Source organism: Dendrobates tinctorius, unplaced genomic scaffold, assembly GCF_039654945.1.
Source record: "Dendrobates tinctorius isolate UK_male_01 unplaced genomic scaffold, ASM3965494v1 ptg000293l, whole genome shotgun sequence".
NCBI lineage: Eukaryota > Metazoa > Chordata > Amphibia > Anura > Dendrobatidae > Dendrobates > Dendrobates tinctorius.
In genome coordinates, this window is record NW_027361960.1 from 27,206,077 (window position 1) to 27,233,586 (window position 27,510).

Sequence of the window (27,510 nt, forward strand, 5' to 3'; positions counted from 1 at the left end):
CCCTGTAAATGATAAAATAAAAGCGCTAATTGACAGGGAATGGAAAAAGACAGCGGTCAGGGGGCTTACCTTCCACATCAAAGAGGAGGTACCCCTTTGACCAGAAGGACTCAGAAACCTGGGAAAAAGTCCCAAAAATTGATGGGGCTGTAGCCAGATCCTCAAAAAAGGTATCCCTACCATTAGAAGATTCTGGCGTGTTGAAAGACCCGCTTGATAAGAAAGCAGATGGGTTTCTGAAGCACATCTGGGAAGCTTCAGCAGGGGGATTGAAGCCAGCAATAGCCTGTACCGCTCGTGCCCTCATGGTCTGGCTGCAACAAATAGAGGACCAGATCAAGGATAGAGTTCCTAGAGACGAAATTCTAGCTAATCTAACATTGGTGCATGGAGCAGCGGCTTTCCTGGCCGATTCCTCTGCAGACTCCGCAAGATTGACAGCTAGAGCAGCAAGCCTGTCAAATGCGGCAAGACGAGCCCTGTGGCTTAAAGGGTGTCCCGGAGATTTACCCTCTAAGCACAAGTTATGTTCCATTCCATGCGATGGCCAATTCCTCTTCGGGAAAAAACTAGAAGAGATTTTGGAGCATGCGGGGGATAGGAAGAAAAGCTTTCCCCGATTTCTGGGAGAATCTAAGAAGCAGTCCTTTCGGAGGAGGAGATTTAACAGGGGTCGTCCCCCGGGAGATAGAAAAAGCTGGGACTTTAAAGAAAAAAGATCGGGCTATATGTTTAAAGGGCCCTCCACTTCCTCCAAAAAATTTCCCCAATGACATTGGGCCGGAGGTAGGGGGAAGGCTTTCTCTCTTCCTTTCCGCCTGGGCAAATATCTCCCCTAGTACATGGGTCCTAAATATAATCAAGGACGGCTTAAAAATAAAATTCATCCGTCCGCCCAGGCATACCTTCATAATAACACCCAGAAGGAAAGCCCAAGAGCAACAGCTGGCTCTGGAGACGGAAGTCTTGGGACTAGTGAAAAAACAAGTCCTACAGGAAGTCCCAGCGCAAGAAGAAGGAAGGGGGTTCTACTCCCCCCTCTTCTTAATACAAAAACCAGACGGCTCTTGGAGAACCATTGTCAACCTGAGGAGACTCAATCAGTGGATAGACAATTGCTCCTTCCAAATGGAGTCAATCAACACGGCCACAAAGATCCTGTTCCAGCATTGCCTCATGGCAGTGATAGACTTAAAAGATGCCTACTATCACATCCCAATCCATCGGGAGTATCAGAGATATTTGAGAGTAGCGCTCTATATCCAGGGGCAGGTGAGACACTACCAATACGCAGCCCTTCCGTTTGGCCTGTCTACAGCCCCCAGGGTATTCACCAAAGTGATGGCCGAAGTAATGTCTTTTCTGCGATCCAGGGACATAGTGATCGTCCCATACTAAGATGACTTTCTGGTAATAGGGAGGTCGGAATCCCACTGCACACTTCAAGTGAAGGAAGTAATAGCAACTCTAGTAGGACTAGGATGGATAGTAAACATCCCCAAGTCAAGGATAACCCCAGTAAAAGAGCAATCCTTCCTAGGGTTGATATTGGACTCCGAGCAACAACGCTGCCTCCTAGCAGAGAGGAAAGTGACCAAGATAAGAGGCCTAGCTCACACAGCAATACAAAGACCAAATATGACACTGAGGAACGCAATGTCCCTTTTAGGCTCACTGACATCATGTATACCCGCAGTAACATGGGCGCAGTACCACTTAAGGCAACTACAGTGGGAAGTCCTGTCAGCGCAGAAACAATTAAAAGGGCATTTAGAAGGCAAACTATGTCTCTCAGTGGCTGTAAGAGATTCCCTGCTCTGGTGGACTGTAGAAAAGAATCTAACAGCTGGTGTCCCGTGGCAAAATCCAGTCGAGGACATCATTACGACAGACGCGAGTGCCACAGGGTGGGGAGCACACCTGAGATCCCATACAATACAGGGGACCTGGTCCTCACTAGAAAGCGATCAGAATTCAAATGTAAAAGAACTATGGGCAGTGGAAAAAGCCGTGAAACATTTCCTTCCCTTACTTCAGGGCCGCCACACCCGGGTCATGACGGACAATCAGGCAGTAGTAGCCTACATCAATCATCAGGGGGGAACGAGAGCTCGGGGCCTCATGCAAATATCAGATCTACTCTTCCAGCTAGCAGAACAACATCTGTTATCCATCACAGCATTGCACATAAAGGGGGCAGAAAATATACAAGCAGACTTCCTGAGTCGCAGGCATCTAAGACAAGGGGAATGGTCCCTAAACCCCCGAGTCTTCCAACAAATAGTTCAGGCCTGGGGCAGACCAGAAATAGACCTGTTCGCTACCGCACACAACCGGAAGGTCAGGAAGTTCTGCTCGCTAAATCCAAGGGAAAACCCCTTCGCAGTAGATGCCCTACAAATACCCTGGAAGTTCATCCTGGCCTATGCATTTCCCCCGATAACAATGATCCCAGTAGTAGTCAGGAAAATCAGGGAGGATCGGGCAAGAATAATTCTTATAGCTCCTTTTTGGCCGAGAAGGCCTTGGTTCTCCCTTCTGAGGCTCATGTCAGTGACAGATCCATGGATACTACCAGAGATTCCAGACCTGCTTTCCCAGGGACCAGTGGTCCACTCTCAGGTGAAGGGCTTCCATCTAGCAGCCTGGAATTTGAGAGGGCGCTACTGAGTCGCCAGGGATTCTCTCCAGGGTTAGTCTCCACCCTGTTGAAAAGTAGGAAACCAATAACATCCCAAATCTACGGTAGAACGTGGAAAAAGTTCCTAGACTTCCTGGGGGAACCTTTAGGGGATGTAGCTCCAGTGGGACCTATCCTAGAGTTCTTACAGTCGGGGCTGCAACTGGGGTTAGCCACTAACACACTCAAAGTTCAAGTCTCAGCTTTGGGGGCCCTATATAACTGCAATTTAGCAGCCAATAGGTGGGTGTCCCGGTTCATTAAGTCCTGTGGCAGGTCAAGGCCGGTCATTATCCCAAAGATACCACCCTGGGACCTGAACCTAGTTTTGGAGGCTTTAACCAAAGATCCCTTCGAACCACTACTAGAGCTGTCACCAAAGCTACTTTACACTTAGTCCAAAAGTTTCATAGGACTCAGGAGATCTCCTTGCCGTCGTTCTGTAACAATCCCAGAAACCCGGGGGAGCAAAAGTTCCATACATTAGATGTAAGAAGAGCCATAATACAATATATGTCAATAACTAGTCAGTGGAGGAAAGATCAGTCCCTTTTTGTAGCCTTTCAGGGTAGTAGAAAGGGGCACGGGGTAGCTAAAAGTACCATTGCCAGATGGATCAGGGAGGCCATTATGTTATCCTACTCCGCAAGTGGCGCTCCGGTTCCAGAAGGCATCAAGGCTCACTCCAACAGAGCCGTGGCTACCTCCTGGGCAGAGAAGGCTGAGGTATCGATTGAGCAAATTTGTAAAGCCGCTACTTGGTCCTCACCTTCCACCTTTTTTAAACACTACCGACTTGATCTGTCTTCCTCTACTGACCTAACCTTTGGTAGAAGGGTGCTGCAAGCGGTGGTCCCTCCCTAAGGTGTCTTATTCTACAAAAGTCTCATGTGTGCCGTCATGGGAGACTGGAAAACACCAAGGTTACTTACCGGTAGCCGGTTTTTCCGGAGCCCATGACTGCACCTGTATATTCCCCCCCCTTTTCACTCCTTTGGTGTGCACTTTAGTTTGGGTGTTTTTTTAGTTAGATATAATGTGGTGATAGTTTTACCATGTGTACTAACCCGGGGGGCCTCTCATGCTCTGAAACCAACTGAAGCGAGGGAGAGGTACCGCCCTTTTATCTTCAGTAGGGTTCCTGTCCTGACTGGGCGGATCCCCTCTCTCATGTGTGTCGTCATGGGCTCCGGAAAAACCGGCTACCGGTAAGTATCCTTGGTAACCCCCCCAAATCTGGCGCTTCCTGTCGCGATCACCAAGTCAGCGGTCCCAAATTCCAGGGTTTCCTCAAGCCGTTTCCTCCCTTCTTTCCGCCGGAGTTATCTTCCCCGTTCTTTCAAACGAACGGTTTTCAGGGTTCTACGCAAACCTTTTCGTAGTTCCCAAAAAAAAACAAAAAACTGCTCCCTTCGTCCAATCTTGGACCTCAAAGTTGCTCAACCGCCACGTAAGGATCCTCCACTTCAAGATGGAGTCCCTGCACTCGGTGATAGCCTCAATGGAATCCGGGGAGTTTCTCTGTTCTGTGGACATACAGGATGCATATCTTCACATTCCTGTGTGTTTGCAACATCAAGAATATCTTCGTTTTGCGATTCAAGAAAATCACTACCAGTTCACGGCTCTTCCCTTCGGGCTAGCCTCTGCTCCCCGCGTTTTCACGAAGGTGATGGCGACAGTCATGGCCATTCTTCGCTCCAGGGGGATCCTCATCATCCCTTATCTGGACGATCTCCTGATCAAGGGCTCGTCCCGTCAAGACTGTCTTCAGAGCCTTCAGATAACCCTAGATACTCTTTGCCGCCTCAGATGGATAGTCAACAAGGAGAAGTCCGTTCTGACCCCCACTCAGCGTCTGACCTTTCTGGGCATGGAATTCGACACAAATCTAGCCCGTGTGTTTCTTACGAAAGAAAAATTTGCGGCTCTCTCCAAGGGAATCCGAACCCTCAGAAGGCCAATGCCCATTTCCCTTCGGTCCTGCATGAAGGTTCTGGGGAAGATGGTAGCTTCCATGGAAGCAGTGCCTTTTGCACAATTTCACCTTCGCCCCCTTCAGCTGTCCCTTCTCTCAGCCTGGGACAAACCACGTTGTCTCTGGACCGCCCCATTCCCCTTCCTCTCAGAGTAAGGCAATCCTTGACTTGGTGGGCAATGCCAGCGTCAGTTCTACAAGGGAGGTCCTTTCTTCCGCTTCAGTGGCAAGTCATCACCACCGATGCCAGTCTTCTAGGACGGGGAGCAGTGTTCCATCAGAATACGGCCCAAGGACGCTGGAATCCACACGAAGCTCTCCTCCCTATCAATCTTCTGGAGATAAGAGCGATCTTTCTGGCCCTGCTCCGCTGGCAGCCTCTCTTCGTAGGCAAACCAGTCCGCATTCAGCCGGACAATGCCACGGCTGTGGCGTACATAAACCACTAGGGGGGCACGCGCGGCAAGCAAATATTGTCGGAGGTGACCAGGATACTGCGCTGGGCAGAATGTTACGTTCTGGCAATCTCCGCCGTTCACATTCCAGGAGTGGAAAATTGGGCAGCCGACTTCCTGAGCCGTCAAGGCCTAGCATCAGGCGAATGGGCTCTTCATCCCTCAGTCTTCGATCAGATATTCCAGCTCTGGGGCTCTCCGGATGTCGATCTCATGGCATCTCGAATGAACCGCAAGGTTCCGTGCTTCGTAGCCAGGTCCAGGGACCCCCTAGCTGTCGCCTGCGACGCCCTAGTAATTCCGTGGTCCCAATTCCAACTTCCTTATGTTTCCGCCTCTTCCCTTGATCCCAAGAGTGGTCAAGAAGATAAAATCGGAAGGCGTCCCAGTGATTCTAGTGGCTCCAGACTGGCCAAGACGTCCTTGGTACGCAGAGCTGGTGAACATGCTCGCGAACGTTCCCTGGAGGCTTCCAGACCGTCCAGACCTTCCCTTGCAAGGCCACCTTTCCAACGAGAATTTTCAGTCTCTGAATTTAACGGCATGGCCGTTGAGACCGCGATCCTGAAAGATTCAGGTCTGTCCAGCCAGGTTATTCAGACTATGATCAGAGCCAGAAAACCAGCCTCTTCCCGCATTTACCACAGGTACTGGAAGGCGTTTTTCCATTGGTGCGACAATAAGGGAGTCTTTCCAATATCCTTTGCCATTCCATCCATACTTGGTTTTCTCCAGTCTGGGTTGGATGCGGGTCTGTCACTCAGTACCCTCAAGGGCCAGGTCTCCGCTCTATCTATCCTCTTCCAAAGAGAGCTCGCTCCCTTACCGCAGGTTAAGGCCTTCCTCCAAGGGGTCGCCCATGTGGCCCCACCTCATCATTCGCCGATAGACCCGTGGGATCTCAATCTCGTCCTTAGCGCTCTCCAAAAGGCGCTGTTCGAGCCTATCCAGGACATTCCCTTATCTCTCCTTTCCTGGAAGATGACCTTCTTGATTGCCATTACATCCTTCAGAAGAGTTTCCGAATTGGCGGCCTTGTCATGTCGTTCCCCTTACCTGATTCGCCATCAGGATAAGGTTGTCCTCAGGCCCGTTCCTTCTTTTCTTCCAAAGGTGGTATCCTCTTTTCACATCAATGAGGATATTGTTCTCCCATCCTTTTGTCCTGCTCCTTCTCACCCTCTTGAGAAGTCACTTCACAAACTGGAGGTAGTTAGAGCCTTGTGGGTCTCTCTCGCCAGGACCTCTTCTCTTCGTCAGTCCGATTCATTGCTGGTCATCCCTGAAGGTCGCCGGAAAGGGCTTCCGGCATCCAAATCCATGATCGCTCGCTGGACTCGTTCTACCATTCTGGAAGCGTACCGACTTCAGGAAAAATGGCCCCCTCCGGGAGTGAGAGCTCACTCCACCCGAGATGTGGCAGCTTCGTGGGCCGTTCGTCACCAGGCTTTGGCTTCACAAATTTTCAGTGCCGCGACCTGGTCGTCCTTGCACTCTTTTGCGAGGTTCCACAGGGTTCATACCCAGATCTCGTCTGATGCAGTTGTTGGTAGGAAGGTTCTGCAGGCGGCGGTGGCACACTGTCCGACCTAAGCCCTTCCTGTTCTTTCGTTCCTTATTGCTGTTCCCTCCCTTGGGACTGCTTTGGAACGTCCCATGGTAATCTGTGTCCCCCAATAAGGCGATAAAGAAAGATGGATTTTTGGTTCTTACCGTAAAATCTTTCTTGGAGCCTTCATTGGGGGACACAGCACCCTCCCTGTTTAAGTTGTACCGTGTTGGGTCTTTGGGTCCCTTGTTGGGTTGGTACATATGTTTAGAGTTTTTCGTTGCTTCTCTTACTGCTTTCTCACCAACTGAGGTGCTTAGTGCCTGTCGGTGGGTGTATACTGCCGGGGAGGAGCTAATTTTCTTGTTTTGCATAGTGTCAGCCTCCTAGCAGCATACACCCATGGTAATCTGTGTCCCCCAATGAAGGCTCCAAGAAAGAGATTTGACGGTAAGAACCAAAAATCCATCTTTCAGCTTGGACGGTTATTAGACACAGATGACGGCTATGTAAAACAGCCAACCTCTACCTTGTGTGTGTAGTGTTCAGCTCCTGAGCTCTGTCCATACACCTGGACCCCAGCAAGGGCGTACCTATAATTAACTTTGCATATAGTGGTTGTTGGGAACTACATCAATAATCTGAGGAAAATGAGCAGCCACAGTTCCTCTGTTACTCTGTCAGTACAACAAACTGCTTGGAAGAGTGACTGACACCCTGTAGCAACTTGGTGTAAGAATGTATTAAAACATTTCTTTAAAGGGAACCTCCAGCCAGTTTTTTCCCAATAGAACCTACAGCCACCACATTTTAGCCCCATGTGACAGCATTCTATAGTGCTGTACATATGACTGCGATTCGACCTGTAAGGCAAAAAAACCCCTTTTGTTATATTCACCTACTAGTTGGTCTTGTCCGATGGGCGTCACTGGTCTTGGTCTGGTGCCTCCTCTCATTGTGATAACGTCTTCCTTCTGTGCTTCATGTGGATGACTCATCCTCAGTCATCCACAGTGTTACTCTTTGCTCTTCTGCGCAGACTCTCTTCTCTCTGACCTGCCGCATCCCCCAGCGCTCTTTCGACCTTTCTTCGGCCCATGTGCACTGCAGTACTTTGCTCTGCCCTCTGCAGGACAGAAAGATTTGCGCCTGTGCAAAGCAGAACACTGCGTGGATGACCCAAAACGCATCATCCACATGAAGCACAGAAAGAAAGGATGGCATCACAAGAAGAGAGGAGGCAGCGGACTAAGATCAGCAACGTCCCTCGGGCTGGACTGCCCTGTAGGGGCGTATAATAAAAGGCCCTTTTTATTATTTTTTATTTCTATTTTTTGCCTTGCAGGACAAATTGGAGTAATATGTGCAGCATTATAGAATGCTGTAACATGGGGCTAAAAGGTGGTGGCCGAAGATTATATCTGAAATAACTGGTGACAGGTTCCCTTTAAATATGTGCCTGCTTGCAGTTCTCCCCAGGAAGGTTCAGGTGAATGCCTAATTTTTTCCATCCTCTGATTTCAAAGCGATCAGCTTTATAATCTCATTATTTGGCATTTTGAGCTCCCAAAATGTTGGCTATAAACAAAAGTTCTTGTTGCAATTATTTTTAACTTTGTTTTTACTTGTAAAATTCAGAATTTTTCAGATTTCTTATTTCGCTGGTATTTGGAAAAAGGAAAACGTGGAAAGCTTTTATCACAACCAGTTTCTCAGCATGGACAGTTGGCTGATTTCTTACGAGCTCATGAGCACCTTAGCTGGCTACATGAAATCAATAGTCAAGATTTTGAAAAGGTGATCTTACTTTTGTGTTAGTACATTGTGTGAATTCTTGATTTAATTATATATGCCAATTTTTAGGTACTGGATGGAAATGCCTGTAGTGAAGCAAGTCTCCTCATCCACAGTCATATTCTTGATTTATTAAGCTTTTGGTTTGTTCTTCATATACAGTACAATAACTAGTTCTAGATCCTTCACCGCTTTCATTCTTTAATATCATTGACATATTTTAGTCAGACTGCAACATCTGACACTATTCCTATATCTCAGTAATCTGTGTTCTTCCACGTTAAGGCTCATTCAGAAGTCAGATTTTTCTCACATGATAGTTCACATGTCTGATTTTTTTTTAATTTTTTTTTTTCTCGGCGTATCAAACTTGGTCCATGAAACAAATTGGACAGCATTTAGATGCCATCTATGTGCTGTCTGTTTATCAACGATTGATGGGAGAAACTTAAAAAAAACAAACAAAAAAAAAAAAAAACTACATTTGTTTTTTTTTTATTATCCCAGAAAAACTGGTGAAACTCTGACCAAACTCTAATGGTAAAATCTGACACTAATGTGATTGTTTTATTTTTGTTTTGTTTTTATATTAATGATGAACAAAATCATTGTGAATGGGGCCTTAAAAGATATCTGTCAGTAGGATAAACCTTCCTAAGCCATCTATATTGGCATGCAAGTCATAGAAAGCTGAATAAAATGATATCTTGATATGTGCGATTCAATATCTTCCAGAGAAATCCATGTTTTTCTTATATGTAAATGAGCTGTTAAGATCTATGGGCCGGACACTGATCTGTATGAGTCTGCCTCCAGAGGTTATGGTAATTTAATTGGTTCACACTGGTAACAACCCCATCAATGATTTGACACTTGGCTCTCAAAATCTCACACAGCTCTGCAGTAAAATCAGTGATAACACGGTGAAGCAGAAGTGAAGTTTGTGTCATTGCAAAAAAACATTTTCAGCTACAGCCCTCTCACAGTACCTCTGCTTCCATCTCACAGACAGACCGTTCTGGGAAAGGGTAATACAGTAGAGATGACACTTCTGTGAGAAGACAACTGGAAATGTCCTTGTCGCATTAAAAAACACAATAAGGTTCAACTCTGCTGTACTGTTATAATCAGGCACAACTCTGCAGCAGTTCTGCCAGGACTATGAGAGGACAAGTGCCGCTGCAAATGTTTGTAATGAGACACCGTTCACTTCTGCTGTACTGTTACCTCTTCTGTACTGTTAGTTCTGATCTCACTGCAGAGTTTTGTGTGATTATGAGGGCAAAGTGTCAGCTATTACATGGCTCACACAAGTACACCCATTTTTATTTAAGATAAGCTCTGGAGGCAGGCTCTCATGTAGATCAGTGTCTGGCCCATAGTTCTTAACAGATCATTTACATGTAAGAAAAGTATGAATTTCTCTGGAATAAGACATCAGATTTCACTTATCATTTTATCCAGCTTACTATGACCTACATGCCCATATAGAATGCTTAGGAGGGGTGATCCTACTTACAGGCTCTCCTCAGGATGTGTGCACACTGTGCAGATTTAGTGCATCTTTCTGTGCTGATTTGTGGCAAACCTGATGCCAGCTAAGTGATGGAGAAACCTGCAGTGTCATGCATATGTTGACTATATTTGACTTGCAGATTTGGTGCAAACAATCTGCAAAATGTCAATTGTCTGTGTTTTTGCCTTGCGTTTTTCACCAGAAAATGCAGAAATGGTGCATAAATTTTACTCAATGTGTGCACATGCCCTTAATGTAAGAAATCTTGAATACTTAGTACCCATAACATGTGCTTATCTAATCACACACTTTCTGTAGTTCTAATATATCAATAGCCTAATAATTCTCATTATTTTGGTCATGTGATGCAAGATTAGTTTTTTGGTTTTTTTTTTTACCGTTCCTTTGTTTTGACTGTCTCCTTATTACAGGCTCATCGAACGCTGAAAACTCTGGCAAATGTGGAATCTCGATATTTCTGCAAAAAGAAAACATTGTTGGGCTTGAGTAAACTGGCTGCATTGGCATCCGATTTTCATGAAGATGTACTGCAGGATAAAATTGAAGGTATATATATATTTTTTTTAATGTTCTATTTTGTAAATGCAAACGTGACTTATGGATGCATAATTGAAATGGTCTTCCCAGAAAAGAAGGAAATGTCCGTGCAGTCAAGACCATTGAAGACTGGTTACATGAGGAAGTACAACATTGTACCTTTACAGTGGATCTGTCACCAGATTTCACAATGGAAGCATACATTATTTACTACCTTACCACTTAACGACAGCTGTCGAACACTTGTAATGCAGCCGTGCACTGTGTATGTATGGAGTGTGCTCAAGACCTGAGCTCTTCTCCATGCAGCGCGGCTGGCACTCAGCAGTAGCTGATGCAATCAATGCTAGCTCCAATCACATCAGTTTAACACCATAAATGATGATTTCTAGTAAGATGATGGCATTATGAGGCTTCAACATAACAGCCATCATTCTGCGCGACAAGATCTTAAAGGGAATCTGTCAGCAGGTTTTGGTACCTCATCTGAGAGCAGCCTGATGTAGACAGAGACCATGAATCCAACGATGTAGACAGAGACCATGAATCCAACAATGTATCACTCAGTTTACTGGGTGCAGCCTCTTTTAAAGCTTAGATGCTAGATAGAGAATGACACTCACCTTGGGCCTCTTTCACACATCAGTTTTTTTGCCGTCAGGCGCGATCCAGCTTTTTTTTGTAAAACCGGATCCGGCAAAATGCAATGCCGGATCCAGTTTTTCCCCATTGACTTGCATTAGCGCTGGATCGCGCCGGATTGCATTGCGTTTCATCCGTTTTTTGCCGGATCCGGCTACTTGTCTCATTCCGGCGTCTGGAAAAAACGGCTACTGTAACGTTTTTTGTCTCCGGCGAAAAAGCCGGAAGCGCCGGATCCGGCGCTTCCAGCTTTTTGCTACACTGAAAGTCTATGGGCGCCGGAATGCGCCGGATCCAGAAAAAGACGGATCCAGCCACCGGATCCGTTTTTTTAAGTCTGCGCATGCTCAGATCCAATTGGCCAGCCCCCAGGAAACAGATATAACCTGCTAGACGGATCCAGCAAAAAAACGGATCCGTTTCTACAGTTCTCCAAAATTTATGCCGGATCCGTTTTCTCTAAAAATAGCCGGATCCTGCCTGACGGCAAAAAACTGATGTGTGAAAGTAGCCTTACATTCTGTTCTTCAGAAATGCAGCAGTGGCCTTAGATTTGAGTTTTGGATCACAGTCATGTTGGAAAAGTGCATGCTCGTTGTACTCCTCACTTTTGCAATCACCTCTAATTTTGAATCCATTTGTTCTAAAAACACAATACCTTGAAAAAGTATTCATACCCCATGATCTTTTCCACATTTTTTTTTACTTTACACCGAAAAACTGGGTTACATATTATGGAGGTTTTTTTGCGTTACGAACACAAAATATCAAGTGTTTTGAAATGGAAAAGGAATGATACATGGAATGATGTCTTTTTTTAATTATTTAAAAAAAATCTAAATCTGAAAATTGTGATGTGCATTTGTATTCAGCCTCCTTGAGTCAATACTTTTGTAGGACCACCTTTTGCTGCATTACATGTGGAAAATCCACAGGTAAAAAATACATGTGTTTTTAGTGCGTTTCTGCTACTGAAACGACTTAAACCCAATACAACTTGCACATCACTGTATTGGAAAAGTTTTGTTAAGACTAAATATCAGGAAGTATCAAAAACAAAACCGCTTAATTTAAAACATGACATACCAAAAAGGTAGAAAAACTGCAGCATTAAAAATAAAAAAAAATGTAAAAAAAAAACCCTGCAAGTAATCTAATTTAAATTGACTGCAGCATTCCTGCGCAGATTATCTGCAACTTAAGTAACTTGCCAAATACTCATCGTGGAACATAGCCTTAAAAGCCACTGTTAGAGATTGATAGCAGTTTCTACTGTGGTGTACAGTACCATGATATCCTATGGGAAATGGAAACTGCAGTGCAGACGGTGCGGATTTTTTCACGTGGATTTGCTGCGGTTTCTAATCCACAGAAAGAATTGACATGTCAATTCTTTCTGCGGATTCCGCTGCGGTTTACCATCTCCTCTATTGTAGAGGTGATAATCCGCAGATAATCCGCAGGTCTTTTGACCTGCAGATTTTGCTAAATCCGCGCGGATCAATCCGCAGCGTGTGCACACACCCTTATAGTTATTTTCAAACATATAGACACATTACAGATTAAAAAATGGGGATACAAACACAAAAAAGCTGCAAGCACAGAACATTTTGTATCTCTTCAGAAATATTAAATAAGTCTTTTGATTTTATTAGGATATTTATAAAGTATAAACCAAATAAAAAATGAATGAATGGATAAATAAGCCGCGTGTTCTAATGGTAAGATATGGCTACCTTATGAGCCAAGTAGTAGTAGTAGAAGGAGGAGAAGTTGGGATGTGTGTGTATGTGTGTGTATGTGTATATATATATATATATATATATATATATATATATATATATATATATAATGTGTGTAATATATATGTGTGTGTGTGTGTGTATATATATATATATATATATATGTGTATATATATATATGTGTATATATGTATGTGTATATATATGTGTATATATATATATGTGTATATATGTATGTGTGTGTATATATATATATATATATATATATATATATATATATATATATATATATATATATACACACACACAGTGGGGAAAAAAAAGTATTTAGTCAGTCAGCAATAGTGCAAGTTCCACCACTTAAAAAGATGAGAGGCGTCTGTAATTTACATCATAGGTAGACCTCAACTATGGGAGACAAACTGAGAAAAAAAAATCCAGAAAATCACATTGTCTGTTTTTTTTTCATTTTATTTGCATATTATGGTGGAAAATAAGTATTTGGTCAGAACCAAAATTTCATCTCAATACTTTGTGATATATCCTTTGTTGGCAATGACAGAGGTCAAACGTTTTCTGTAAGTCTTCACAAGGTTGCCACACACTGTTGTTGGTATGTTGGCCCATTCCTCCAGGCAGATCTCCTCTAGAGCAGTGATGTTTTTGGCTTTTCGCTTGGCAACACGGACTTTCAACTCCCTCCAAAGGTTTTCTATAGGGTTGACATCTTTGAGACTGGCTAGGCCACTCCAGGACCTTGAAATGCTTCTTACGAAGCCACTCCTTCGTTGCCCTGGCGGTGTGCTTTGGATCATTGTCATGTTGAAAGACCCAGCCACGTTTCATATTCAATGCCCTTGCTGATGGAAGGAGGTTTGCACTCAAAATCTCACGATACATGGCCCCATTCATTCTTTCATGTACCCGGATCAGTCGTCCTGGCCCCTTTGCAGAGAAACAGCCCCAAAGCATGATGTTTCCACCACCATGCTTTACAGTAGGTATGGTGTTTGATGGATGCAACTCGGTATTCTTTTTCCTCCAAACACGACAAGTTGTGTTTCTACCAAACAGTTCGAGTTTGGTTTCATCAGACCATAGGACATTCTCCCAAAACTCCTCTGGATCATCCAAATGCTCTCTAGCAAACTTCAGACGGGCCCGGACATGTACAGGCTTAAGCAGTGGGACACGTCTGGCACTTGCAGGATCTGAGTCCATGGTGGCGTAGTGTTACTTATGGTAGGCCTTGTTACATTGGTCCCAGCTCTCTGCAGTTCATTCACTAGGTCCCCCCGCGTGGTTCTGGGATTTTTGCTCACCGTTCTTGTGATCATTCTGACCCCACGGGGTGGGATTTTGCGTGGAGCACCAGATCGAGGGAGATTATCAGTGGTCTTGTATGTCTTCCATTTTCTAATTATTGCTCCCACAGTTGATTTCTTCACTCCAAGCTGGTTGGCTATTGCAGATTCAGTCTTCCCAGCCTGGTGCAGGGCTACAATTTTGTTTCTGGTGTCCTTTGACAGCTCTTTGGTCTTCACCATAGTGGTGTTTGGAGTCAGACTGTTTGAGGGTGTGCACAGGTGTCTTTTTATACTGATAACAAGTTTAAACAGGTGCCATTACTACAGGTAATGAGTGGAGGAAAGAGGAGACTCTTAAGAAGTTACAGGTCTGTGAGAGCCAGAAATCTTGATTGCTTGTTTCTGACCAAATACTTATTTTCCACCATAATATGCAAATAAAATGAAAAAAAACAGACAATGTGATTTTCTGGATTTTTTTTTCTCAGTTTGTCTCCCATAGTTGAGGTCTACCTATGATGTAAATTACAGACGCCTCTCATCTTTTTAAGTGGTGGAACTTGCACTATTGCTGACTGACTAAATACTTTTTTTTCCCCAATATATATATATATATATATATATATATATATATATACTGTATATCTATATATACTGTATATCTATATATTCTACTATATAATTGTCTAATTCTGTCTGTCTGTGATGGAAATCCCGCCTCGCTGATTGGTCGCGGCCTAACTGCCGCAACCAATCAGCGACAGTTACTTAGTCGTGGCAAAACGGCCGCATCGCTTATTGTACAGGCACATTACAGCCGTTAAAGGCATCACTGCTGCGTCGCTCATTACACAGGCACAGTCCTGTACATATTCTGGACTACAATACATTAATAGCAGAACAGTTACTGCAGCTCTGGGTGTAACTTGCATACAATACATTAGGTAACAGCAGAACAGTGACTGCAGCTCTGGGTGTAACTGGACTACAGTACATTAGGTAAAAGCAGAACAGTGACTGCAGCTCTGGGTGTAACAGGAGTACATTAGGTAACAGCAGAACAGTGACTGCAGCTCTGGGTGTAACAGGAGTACATTAGGTAACAGCAGAACAGTGACTGCAACTCTGCTTGTAACAGGAGTATAATACATTAGGTAAGAGCAGAACGGTGACTGCAGCTCTGGGTGTAACTGGACCACAATTCATTAGGTAAAAGCAGAACAGTGACTGCAGCTCTGGGTGTAACTGGAGTACAATACATTAGGTAACAGCAGAACAGTGTCTGCAGCTTTGCCTGTAACTGGAGTACAATACATTAGGTAACAGCAGAACAGTGACAGCAGCTCCGGGTGTAACAGGAGTATAATACATTAGGTAACAGCAGAACAGTGACTGCAGCTTTGCCTGTAACTGGAGTACAATACATTAGGTAACAGCAGAACAGTGACAGCAGCTCCGGGTGTAACAGGAGTATAATACACTAGATGGTGGCCCGATTCTGTTGCATCGGGTATTCTAGAGTCTCTGTTAAAATAAAAAATAGTGATAAAAATAGTTATATACTCACCTTCCTACAGCCCCCGGACTCTGTCCCGCCTCTCACCATGCTCTTCCGGTCCCAGTAATGCTGAGCGAGAAGGGCCGGAGATGACGTCACTCTCGCGAGAGCAAGACGTCATCAGTGGTGTTTCACGCAAAGCATTACTGGGACCGGAAGATGCCGGGCGTGTGGTGAGAGGAGAGAAAGAGTCCAGGGGCCATCGGGAGGTGAGTATTTCACTATTTTTTATTTTCACAGAGACTCTAGAATACCCGATGCGATAGAATCGGGCCACCATCTAGTGTGTGTGTGTATATGTATGTGTGTGTGTGTGTATGTATGTATGTATGTGTGTGTGTATATATATATATATATATATATATATATATCAAACCCCTAGAAGACCTGGGCTATGTGAAACGAGCCTTCCTGTTCATCAGTACTGTAGTAGTCGCACTGAAATGCACACAAAGCTGAATGGTAAGTTATATATACAAAGTGCATTAATAAATGTTCAATACCACAGCTAGATGGAAGATGATTATGCCAAGTGCAGATAGAGTATTAATAAATCGTATCTCCAACCTAATAAGATTGCACAGTGCTTAATAGAGGGATAATGCCAGAGAATTATTAGGCCAGGTTCATACTGCGTTAAGGCAGCCCATTCAACGCATAGCGTTGATGTGCTGCGTTAACGCTATAGCATAACGCGATTATGGCATGCGTTAGCGAGGCGCCCCATAATAGGGGTTATTGGCAGCGTTAACGGATTGCGTTACACCGCATTATGCCACGGTGTAACGCAGTCCGTCTGAAGGACTGCCATAACGCAGTGTGAACCCAGCCTTATAGTTGCAATGTTCAAATAATGATAGTACTTATATACATATACTGAGGCTGTTAGGCTAGTTTCACACTAGCATTTTGAGGCGAAGCGCATGCTCGCCGTGAAGCTCCGCCCCCTGCTGCGCCTCCTCCAGTCAGCTCCGCCTATGGGCGCATGACGCTGCATGCGACCTGCGTACCCTATCTTTAGCATTGGGTGCGCAGGTATGCTTTTGCCAGCGCATGCTTCCTTTTGACGGTGCGCCGACCTGCGCCAAACACATCGTGTTGTATTTTGGTGCGCTCTGCGGATCTGACCGGAGGATGCGTGGCAGGGGGCGGAGCTTCATGGTGAGCGTGCGCTGCGCCTCAAAACGCTAGTGTAAAACTAGCCTTAGTAAATCGTTAGTCCCCAGCAAAAATTGCAATTAGTGTTAGGTTTGGGTTAAATAACCAAGCCAGGGAACCAATGAGAATAATATAGAGCACAAGTAATCAGTATCAACTAATCATTGTTATAAATAGCTAAAGTGCCATGTCCTTAAATATGAGGACCTATTAAGGAAGCAGGTTAAACTGCACTATGTGCATAGGCAGACAGTGCAAACAAGGAGGAAGGCTTAAGAAGATAAATGCTACATGACCTGTGGGTGCAGCACAGAGCCCCGATGCGTGTTTCGCGTTTCTTTCTTGGGAGGGGTTTCGTGTGTTTAAATATAAAAAGGAGTGAGAAAGAATTGAACAAAACATTCTCGAGCACAGAATGGAGAAGCTCACTAGTTTTTGCAGCTCGCACCTTCAAATGTGCCTCTTATCTTGAGTCCTATATGAAAACAGTTTTAATATGGTATTACACCCCAATGATGCTTCACTCTCTGTTCCTCTTCTACTCAATTCTGCTGGCGTAATTGTGGCCCAAAAGTTTCCTTAATCCACACATTTTGGAGCTGTCCAGTAATCACTCCCACCTGGTCGTTTGCTTTCATCTGATCTCTTCTCTACTCCACCAGAAAATAAACCATCTCCTTCTTTAGCACTACTTTTTTTGGCTATACATTCTATTCCCTCCAGTGCCTCACATATTCTTCTAGCTACAAAAGTAGCGATTACAAGATATTGGAAGTCCCCAGGAATTTCTGCCAACAAAGAGATAATACAATTGATAAAACATGTGCTTTTGAAAAAATGATAGCAAACAAAAATAATAAATTACAAGTTTTCAGTGTTAATTGGGAGGGTTGGTTGAATCATCCAGAAAATTGTTCTAATTTAATAGTAGTCATTAATAAATGTAATCCTTGAAAACTGTTGAATACAGCCCTGTATGTTATGTTGAATTTTATTTTCTGTAGGTTTAATCCCTATGTAGACTTCAATGTTTATCAGTCTAAAGTACTGTATGCACTGTTTATTTTCTTAAAACCAAATAAAAAGATATTGTTAAAAAAAGAAAATTGACCTGTTCAATACTTATTTCACCGGCTGTATGTTTGCATAAAGAACGGTTCAGTATACTCTCTCACTAACTTCAGGTTAATATATATAGGCAGTAGGCCCAATTAATCAAGGTGGATGTTCATGTCAGTCTTGATGAGGTGATGTGCTGGAGTCAGACACTCCTGGCTCTTGAAGAGGCGCATGCCTTCACCTTTGCGACAAATCCTACTGCAGTTCCGGCTGGAATAAGATTTAAGGCCTAGCGAACGCTGCCACTCATTGTGAGTTTGATACCCAAATGTCGCAAAATTTTACTACAGCCTAGAGTTGCTCCAAATTTGTGACTTTTCAAAACTTTTTACGACCGAATAATGGCATAAAAGCTTTGATGAATTGGGCCCAGTTGTAGCAAAATATTTATTTTTAGTGTTCATTTTCTACATTCCAGACTTTGTCCAAGTATTCTCTATCCCAGTCGGCTTTGAATAAAATGTCCCTGTTCTTGTCAAGTGGTATATATGTATGTCATGAGTAGTTTGCATTATTTGTATGTCCTTTGATTTAACATTAACAAATCCTATTGTAGAAATTTCAAACCAAGAGCGATTTCTTCTATACCAAGAGATGTTGCCGACGCAGCTTTTGGAGGACAAAAAATGGGAACCGAATGTGCTGCCTGTATTCTCACCATTGCAGCTAGTTGAGGTAGGTGGCAGCATCCAAGGGATTTCGACTGCATTTAGAAACTTTAGGTATACTTGCACTTTTTTTTTTTTTTTTTTTTTTTTTTTTTTTAATAAAGGTGTCCTCAAACAATTGCAGACATTAAAACAACAACCAGCAGCTCCCTGCTGCTGCTATGGTCTCTGTGTATTGGCTGCAGCTGTGACATCACAACTACAGGGTCATCACCGTTACAGCCAATCACAGAGCTCAGCAGCTATTCTCTGGGAAGGTAAATCCCACCATATACCAAACTTTTATCTTATAAGTGACGACATGCTGCCGGAATCTGCGGCAAATAATCGTTAGTGATCACAGGATCAAAACTGTAAAAGTTTTACTTTATTGAACCCACGTAGTGAAAGCTATATTAAGAAAAGAGCTAGAAGTGCTATTTTTACCTATGTGGTCTTAACTTTTTGGGCAATCAGTTATTTGTACCCCTAAAATGGTTCTTCTACAAGTTTGCCCACACCCCCTCTAGGTAATTTAGGACAAGGCTCCTAAATCGCCCTACTGTGCTTACTCAGTATCAGTGGCACTAACACTTTCCTGAACTTTGTAGGAAATATTGCAAACTTTTGTGAACTGAACAGTTTTGACACCTTCATCCTAAATGCTTCATAGACTCTCTGCGCTTTCCAGCTTTTATTCCCAGCCAAACTCCCTTTGAATGTAGAGGACACTGCCTCACTTGTTGCTGGGCTGTTTTCAGCCCTACATACAAATAGCTGGCTGCAATCGTGCAGCCAGGATCTTGTACATGCTGCCTGTGGTTCAGTCAGCATGAATCTTATGACCGTTTCCCATTTAAGACTATGTTCACATGTCCAGTAATCATTAGCTAGAGTGGATCCAACAGCAATCCGTTAAAAGTTTTGCAATGGGATCTGTTTTACTAACATTGAGGTTTATGCAAAACAGATCTGTTAAGAATCCATCAGTTTTTCTTTCAATTGAAACTGATCCAGTAAGCAAAAAAGATCCTCTTCAAATGAAAGAAAAACTGATGGATTTATAACTGATCCTTTTTCCATAGACTTTAAATGTGAAAAAAAACAAAAAACATCCAGTTGAATTCCGTTTTTTTTTTAACATCACTTTTTTGTTAAGATATCTGCGGTATCAGTTCTAGCTGATGATTACTGATAGTCTTATATATTCTAGTAAAACCACTCTCTAATCTCATGGAAATCACTGAACTCTCTGCATTATACTATGCTTGTCTGGGTTGTGATAATAGCCTTAAGGGCCAGTCACACACAGCGATCTCGCTAGCGAGATCGCTGATTTTGTGATGCCACAGCGATCTCGCCAGCAAGATCGCTGTGTGTGACGGGGATCAGCGACCGCCCCCCCCTGCCGGGTATCGCTGATCGTGCTCGATTGGCCTGGGCCGTTTTTTGATCGCTGGTCTCCCGCTGGCCAGCACGCATCACTGCGTGTGGCAGCGAGAGACCAGCAATCAGCGACGCTGGCTTCTAATGTAAACATCGAGTATCCAGGAGCCGCGGCTCCTGGATACCCGATGTTTACATTAGAAACCAGCTTGCTCGCTGGTCCTGATCGCTGAAGGGGCTGTCTGTGACAGCTCACCAGCGATCAGCGTAACGATGTCCCAGCGATCCCATCCATGTCAGATCGCTGGGACATCGTTATGTGTAACGGGGGCTTTAGTCTTATCCTCACTGGCTGGCAATGCCCACTTGGCTAATCACTAGCCACATTGGTGAACTGCCTCAGCAGCCGCTTGGCGTGTGTGTCAGCATAGAAAAAGGAGGCAGACACTGGGTGAGCATCAGATGGCGAGAACAGATTGGTATCACCCAATAATAAGATAGAGCACTTAAAGCTGGGGTTGCTTTGGTGTTTTCATTATGCACATAGACCAAGAACAGTAAATAAAATGCCAGTAATTTTCTTATTCTGCATGTCACGCTGATGAGCGCTGTTCAGAGGCCTGTTTTTTCCATTTTATTCTTTTTCTTGATTTAGAAATTATTCCTGGCTTTAGTTTTAATAAAAAACCTGAAAAAAAACTTCTCTGAGTAAACTTGGTCTTAAATAGATCCCATACATACTCCAATACAAGTATCGTTTTAGAAACAAAAGGCCAGTTCATAGTATCAGTTACATGGATTGCGGGCTAAAAATATTGTACATGTTTCTGCTTTCATGTCACAGCTATACATAAGTGAGGAGAACAGAAGGGCAAATGAATATGATTTCAAGAAAGCACTGGATCTACTAGAGTATGTCAGTGAGGTATGACCACACTTTTTTACAAGGTTGTAAGTTGCGTATAACTAAATGTATAAACCGGTTGTGCAATGCTTATTAGATTGTGTTCATGCTTTTTTTTTTTTTTTTTTTTGCTGCAATGTTTTTGGTGTGATTTTAGAAAATTGCTGTAAAATCATGGACATTTTCCACGATTGGCAAAACAGTCACCACACAGCCCTAATAAACCAAATGGCAGGTAATATAATGAATTGGCAGTCAATACTGGCTTCTTTTACTCAGATCTATGCAGCTGCAGGGACACGAGCATATTTTCAAGCATGCCGAAGACGCTGTTAATACCCGAGCATTCTCAGATCGTGCCTTATCCGAACACGTTCGCTCGTCACTAAAAATGATGTGATTATCGTGGTGTCACCTCTGTGTTAACCCTTTAAGCTCCGTTTAAGTATTTGTTTACTCGCCAATCGGCACCAAAAGTGTTAATTCAAAATAGTGGTTGCCACTCTGCACGCCATATTTCATTATGATTTTGTGTGCAGAGCGGTTGTATAGCCGCCTTGTGTACCTGTGAAAGAAATAATTGGTTCCCAATGGCTGCGATCCTCCTTGATCCAGAACTTCAATTTCATTTGATCTTTTATTGTGCTTTGCTGTCTGCTCTATGTGACTCATCTATGATCACAGCAGCCAAGTTCCCAATCCCCGTTTCAGCTATACCCCACCTTCACTCCCCAATTGCATTTTTGGCGCACTTTATTTTTTGCGCCTCTTATGTGTGCAGATTCCGTTTCCTCAGTGCTCTCATCTCGTACTGATCGGAGTTTGTGCCAAAGGACTTTTTTTTATTTTTTATACTATTGTCCAAATCGGTAAACTATTAAGTGTCGCACTTTTAATTACGTCCAATTTTGTTTGTAAGAAATATTAGGAGTGAGTTCCTAAAATCTTTATAGGTAAAGTATTAGGGGAGTGGAAGTCGCACTGTTGGTGACGTCCATTTTTCTTTTGCAAAAAAAAATAGTACGTAGTAGCTTTATAGGTAGGGCATTAGTGTAGTGAACGTCACTGTCATTTTTTTTATGCAAAGTTTATTTTTTTACTTCTGATTTTTCTTTTTTATTGATGTTTCTTCTAAATTTTCTTTTCTGCAATTTCTTTGCATTTTTTTTTTCTGTACTTTTTATTGTAAATGTCAAAATAAATAGTACCTTTTTTATATGTGCCTCCCAAAATACTCGTGTAAAAGAAGCACTTACACACAATCCCCAGTGTTAAGAATAAAGTAAAAATGAAGACTCTCTTCTCTTCAGCACATGAAGCATGCTTTTCTTGCATCTGGTACTGATTCAGGCAGTGAGAAAGATGCCACAGTCCTTTTACTTTTCTTAATCTATGGAGAAGATGGAGCACTCTCCACTGTGCATTAAAAATAAGCTTTATTTTTCAGATTCCAAACTGAGATTGTGATGGCAATGTGACTTACAACCATTTTGCGTGTAAGTCACGCTTTTTCTGAGCCATCTATGGCTCAGAGGAAGCATGACTTACATTCGAAACGGCTGTTTTCCCAGTGACGTTATAGCGATATTGCTAGCGATATCACTTAATGTGACAGGCCCTTTACAATGCAGAAGAGCTGAAGGCTGCCATCAAAGCAACCAGGGCTTCCATAACACCTCAGCAGTGCCACAGGCTGATCACCTCCATGCCACGCCGCATTAATGCAGCAATTGATGCAGAAGGAGCCCTGACCAAATATTGTGTATTTACTGAGCATACATTTCAGTAGGCCAACATTTCGTATTTTAAAATAATTTTTCAAGCTAGTGTTAATAGGGTATTCTAATTTACTGAGATAATAACTTTTGGGTTTTCATTGGCTGTAAGCCATAATCATGAACATTAACAGAAATAAACACTTGAATTAGATCACGCTTTTTGTAATCACTCTATATAATGAGTTTCATTTTTTGTATTGAACTGAAATAAATTAACTTTTTGATGATATTCTAATTTTGTGAGAAAGACCTGTAAGTTATCTCTACTGGCCATAAATCTGTTGTAGCCCAAAATTCCTCTGTAAGCCCTGCCTGGTCTACCATCCATGAGATTATTATACTCTTTAATTATATATTCACATCAGGGGGCTCCCCTTGAATTGGAGTCATCTGGAGGTCATAGCCTTGCTTCAATATTCACAATTAACTATGAAACTGCCTCTAGATTTGACAATGCTATCTATAACAATGTACATTATCCTTGAGACTATGCCAACTTTGATCTGTACAAAATCTGGTTAGTAGTTGACTACTTCAGCAGAAAATTTGCTGAGGTGTACAACACCCAAAGGGACATCAGTATAGATGAATATCTAATTTCAAAAAGGGAGGCTAAATTTTTTACAATACTTGCCCAGTAAGAGGGCAAGGTAAGGAATTAAAATGTACAAGCTGTCTGGGTAATGTACAGCACATGTACACACAGATTTAGGGTTTATGAAGGGAGGGACAGCCCAATCGAGCCCCTTAGTGCGCCCTATCCTGCAAGCGAGTGGGAAAATTGTGTGGGAATTGGTGCACCCACTGCTGGATCAGGGTTATCGCCTCGATGTGGATAACTTCTACCCTAGCATCTCACTCTTCTTGTCCCTTTTTGCCATAGATACTGTTTTTCATACTGCTCTGTTCAAAAATATTAGTCCTCCCTAAGCTAGTAATTGGGCAATTACTGAGAAAAGGTGACAGCAGAGCCTAATGTAACAACAACATGCCGGTGATCAAGTATAAGAAAAAGAGGGATGTGCTTACCTTGACCACAATACGCCATGACAACAGATCCTTTATCAATGTCCGTGGTACCACCACACAAGTTCCGAAGCCAGACTGTATCCTGGATTATAATAAATACATGGAGGTGTAGCTCTCTCAGATCAGGTCCAGAAACTATAGAGTGCCACGCAAAAGCATGGTTGAAACTTCTAGCTGTGTACAGATAGCACTGTACAATGCATTTGTGCTGTTTCGATGTGTAGGCAATATGATGACATTTCAGTTTCAGGAGGCAGTTATCAAGGCCCTAATATTTGGTAAACAGGAAGATGAGATTCCCAGTAATTCTGAAACTGATGGTGCCAATTTTGTACCAGGGCAACATTGTGTTCGAGCGGTTCCCAAAACTGCGAGGAAAGGAAGGGCACAGAAAAGGTGTTCCAAAAGGGGAATACGATTGGACACAAGTTACCATTGTGAAACCTGGCCCTTGCATTAAGAATTGCTTCAAAGCATCCCAACAACTTTTATACCCTGTTGTACTCTGTACAGCTTGCATAGATTTATAATATAGTGGTATGTGTAACAGTTAAACCAAAAGCATTATTATAATTGTGCCCCTAGACAAATTGCTTGAGGGGTGAAGTTTCCAAATTGGGAGTTTTCTGCATATGCAACATGACTTCCGGAGATCATTCCATCAAGTCTGCGCTCCGAAACATCGCTCCTTCCTTTTGGAGCTCTGCAGTGCACACAAACAGTTTCCCACCACATATGGTGTATCTGTGTACTCATGCATGGGGTCACTTGTGGGGGGTTTCCACTATTTAGGAATTTGTGGAAAAAGTGCCACTAAGTAATGTATAGCTCTTCATGGAAAGGAGTCATTCTATTCAAAGAAGCAGGATGTTACCTGCCTCTGATACAATGTCACCAATTTGAACTTCCAGGTCTCCCTATACACATTATATAAGTGTCTTACTGACTATCATGAGTTGTTCCAGATATGGGAAATGTACATATTTTAGGGAATGTGCCCACAATTAGGAAGAGCAGCGTTTTGGACGCAGCTCACCTGCGTTGTGTCCAAAATGCTGTGTGCTGCATAATGTGCATAATGGATAGAATTATATGTATATGTAATTTATAGAAATCCCCTGGCCACTGTGCTTCTATTTAACCCGGTGTAAACTCACCGACGGTGCGGGTTTTACGAGCCACAGCATGTTAATTATCTACGTAGTTTCACCCATATCCATTCATTAGATGTGGTAAATCCACATGGCTCACTGAACATGTGGATTTAACTGCTTGAACAGAATGCAGCGTTTTGGACACGGCAGAAATATGGTGTGTCTAAAGCGCTGCTATTTCCTGATCGTGGCCACATAGCCTTAGAGTGTCCATTTGCTGCTGATTTTGTTTTTATTGTATCATATATACTATGAATCGATGGATCTCTTAACAGACAGGTAATTTTTCAGCCAGATAAACTCTTTGCTGAGCATTAAGTAAACTTTGTCAGAGCCAATGAATCGGTTGATAACTGATGGTGACGGCTGTAAACTGAAATATTTTTGAATATCCATTATTTTATCACAACTTGTAAGGTCTTTATTTCTACAAATCTGCTCAGTTTAAGAAGCAAGTGTGATATTTTTTTTTTTTTTTTTTTTTTTTTTTTAAGGAAGAGGAGGTTGATATTGAAGAACTAAAGTTGAAAATACTCTGCAAAGCTATAAAGAGAGACACGTGAGTATCAAATTTATCAACGTTCCTTTCTTATTACAATTACAGATAAAGTAAGGCTACACTCAAATTTTTCTTTTGCTTGGTCTTTGGAAAGATACTGCTGAATTACTCCATAATGCTAGCAGGCTCATGGGGAATTTAGTTTTGTGCGTGTGTGTGTGTGAGTGCACAAGTCATGTGCCAGATGCAGCCAAATGTTGACTGGAGTACTTTGGTGTGGAGCCTAAACTGAACATATACACTATTATAATGGATTTAACATTCATTAATTCACCACTCCAATATTTTTTTTCAGTGCTAGAGTAGTGCTTCTAGTGTAAGGTCCCTGCCCCCGGTCTTATACTCTCCCTCTGGCATTTTCACCATTTTTCTGTGTCACTGCAGTCCTGTGATGTCATCTTGTGGCCACAACTTCTGATTGGCCGGAAGTTACACGTTGCGTCACAACATCTATGCAGGAATGAGGCTCTCATACACATGTATTGAGTTCTGAATGCCGGCTCGCTCCATGAAACACTGGAGCGATCAAAACAGATAGGAGCGGGAGTGATAAAAGGTGAAGAAGCCTGCGGGTAAGTATAAGAGTAGGGTCAGGGACCTTAAATTAGAAGTACCTCTCCAGCGTTAAAAATTTAGAAAAAAAATGGTGGAATGTTGCTTTAAAGTTGGCAATCTTCTTTTACTCACCAGTGGTTTCGTAATCTTTTGTTTTATTCCTTCTTGCCGTAATAGAAATCAGCTGGTCATAGACTTGTGCTTACAGTGTAGCAGCCAAGCAGTGGGCGCAGAGCTGCAATTCGGGGGAGAAACTTTAAGACATGTAACTTAGTTTTCCATTGACCAAACTATTTGAAAACTTATCTTTTGTGGGTCGAACTATAGTTTTTGTTGGTATGTCCACCTTTTTTTTTATTTAATTTTTTTTTTTGGGGGGGGGGGGTTACATGTAATAAAAAATAAGTTAAATTTAATAGTTTGATAGATCAAACATGTACAGACGCAACACTGCCAACTATTCTTTTTTTATTTTCTGAATAGGAAAAGGAGTTAAACGTCATTTAGGATTTTTAGTATATTATGTACAACGGGTGAATTAGGTATTGATCACAAATGACAAAAATCTTGGCACTCAATATGTGAAATATTCAGACACTCTTATTTTGTGCATCCAGACAGAAAGGTTTAAACGTTTTTGGTCCAGCATAGGACCTTCATCAGAAAAATCTTGTTTACTGAAATATACATACAAAAGAAGAACAAAAACAAGGCGTTAATTGCTGTCCGCATCATCACAGAAATACATACTAACAAAAGACATGACAAAAATATATGTTCCAACTTCATCAAAAATTCAAAGGAGAGAGAGACTGCTAGTAGAGGTACTATCCAAGGGTGCTTTGCTGAGTCAGGCGATGATAACTACAAAGGTGCTGTGCTGGTCGTTAAGGAAGAGGGAGCTGTTGTGAGCTCATCTGTTTATTCATCTTTTGTGTCCGAGGATCTCCCTCTTCTGGAGAAGGAAGGTAGTGAGGCTGATTACCAAACACCTGATCAGGTGGATGGTGACTGGGTAACGGGAACTTCAGACTGGATATAAGGCAGCCGACGCCCTTCTGAGTCACTGGTGATTTCTCTGCTGGATTCTTGGAGACCAGTCTGATTCCTGCTTCCCAAAGATAAGTTTTTGCTCTGCTATTGAACTTATTAGTTTTGGTTTTGTTTACCTTGTTTTTTGGAGTTCAGCCATCCCCGGCCGGGGGTGTGCTGGATTCTTTTTCCTTGATCAGTGTTCTCTTTTGCTCTGCTTCCAGAATATTCTGAGTGCTGATATAGGGGTTGAAGTCTAGTGACTTCAGGGTCCTTTTTGCTTATCAGTTGTGTTGGTAATATTTTTTAGCAGGGTTTTCTCGGATTGCAGACAGCAGCTTTTCTATCCTGTCCTTTTTAGTTAGCTTGGGCCCCATCGTTTGCTCAACCTATCTTTCTATCTGTGTTGG

At 42.8% G+C, this 27,510-nt stretch overlaps 1 protein-coding gene across 2 annotated transcripts in view; it reads left to right on the forward strand.

Annotated features, from left to right (window-relative positions):
* Nucleotides 1-27,510, forward strand: part of NUP133 (nucleoporin 133) — a 229,424-nt gene that overhangs the window by 180,228 nt on the left and 21,686 nt on the right. The window contains exons 20-24 of one of the 2 annotated variants that reach the window (XM_073560207.1): nt 8,301-8,459; nt 10,404-10,539; nt 18,613-18,731; nt 20,934-21,014; nt 25,449-25,513. In XM_073560207.1, coding sequence (XP_073416308.1) covers nt 8,301-8,459; nt 10,404-10,539; nt 18,613-18,731; nt 20,934-21,014; nt 25,449-25,513 — 560 coding nt within the window. The remainder of the gene's footprint in view (nt 1-8,300; nt 8,460-10,403; nt 10,540-18,612; nt 18,732-20,933; nt 21,015-25,448; nt 25,514-27,510) is intronic. The other variant, XM_073560208.1, reaches the window with a different exon arrangement.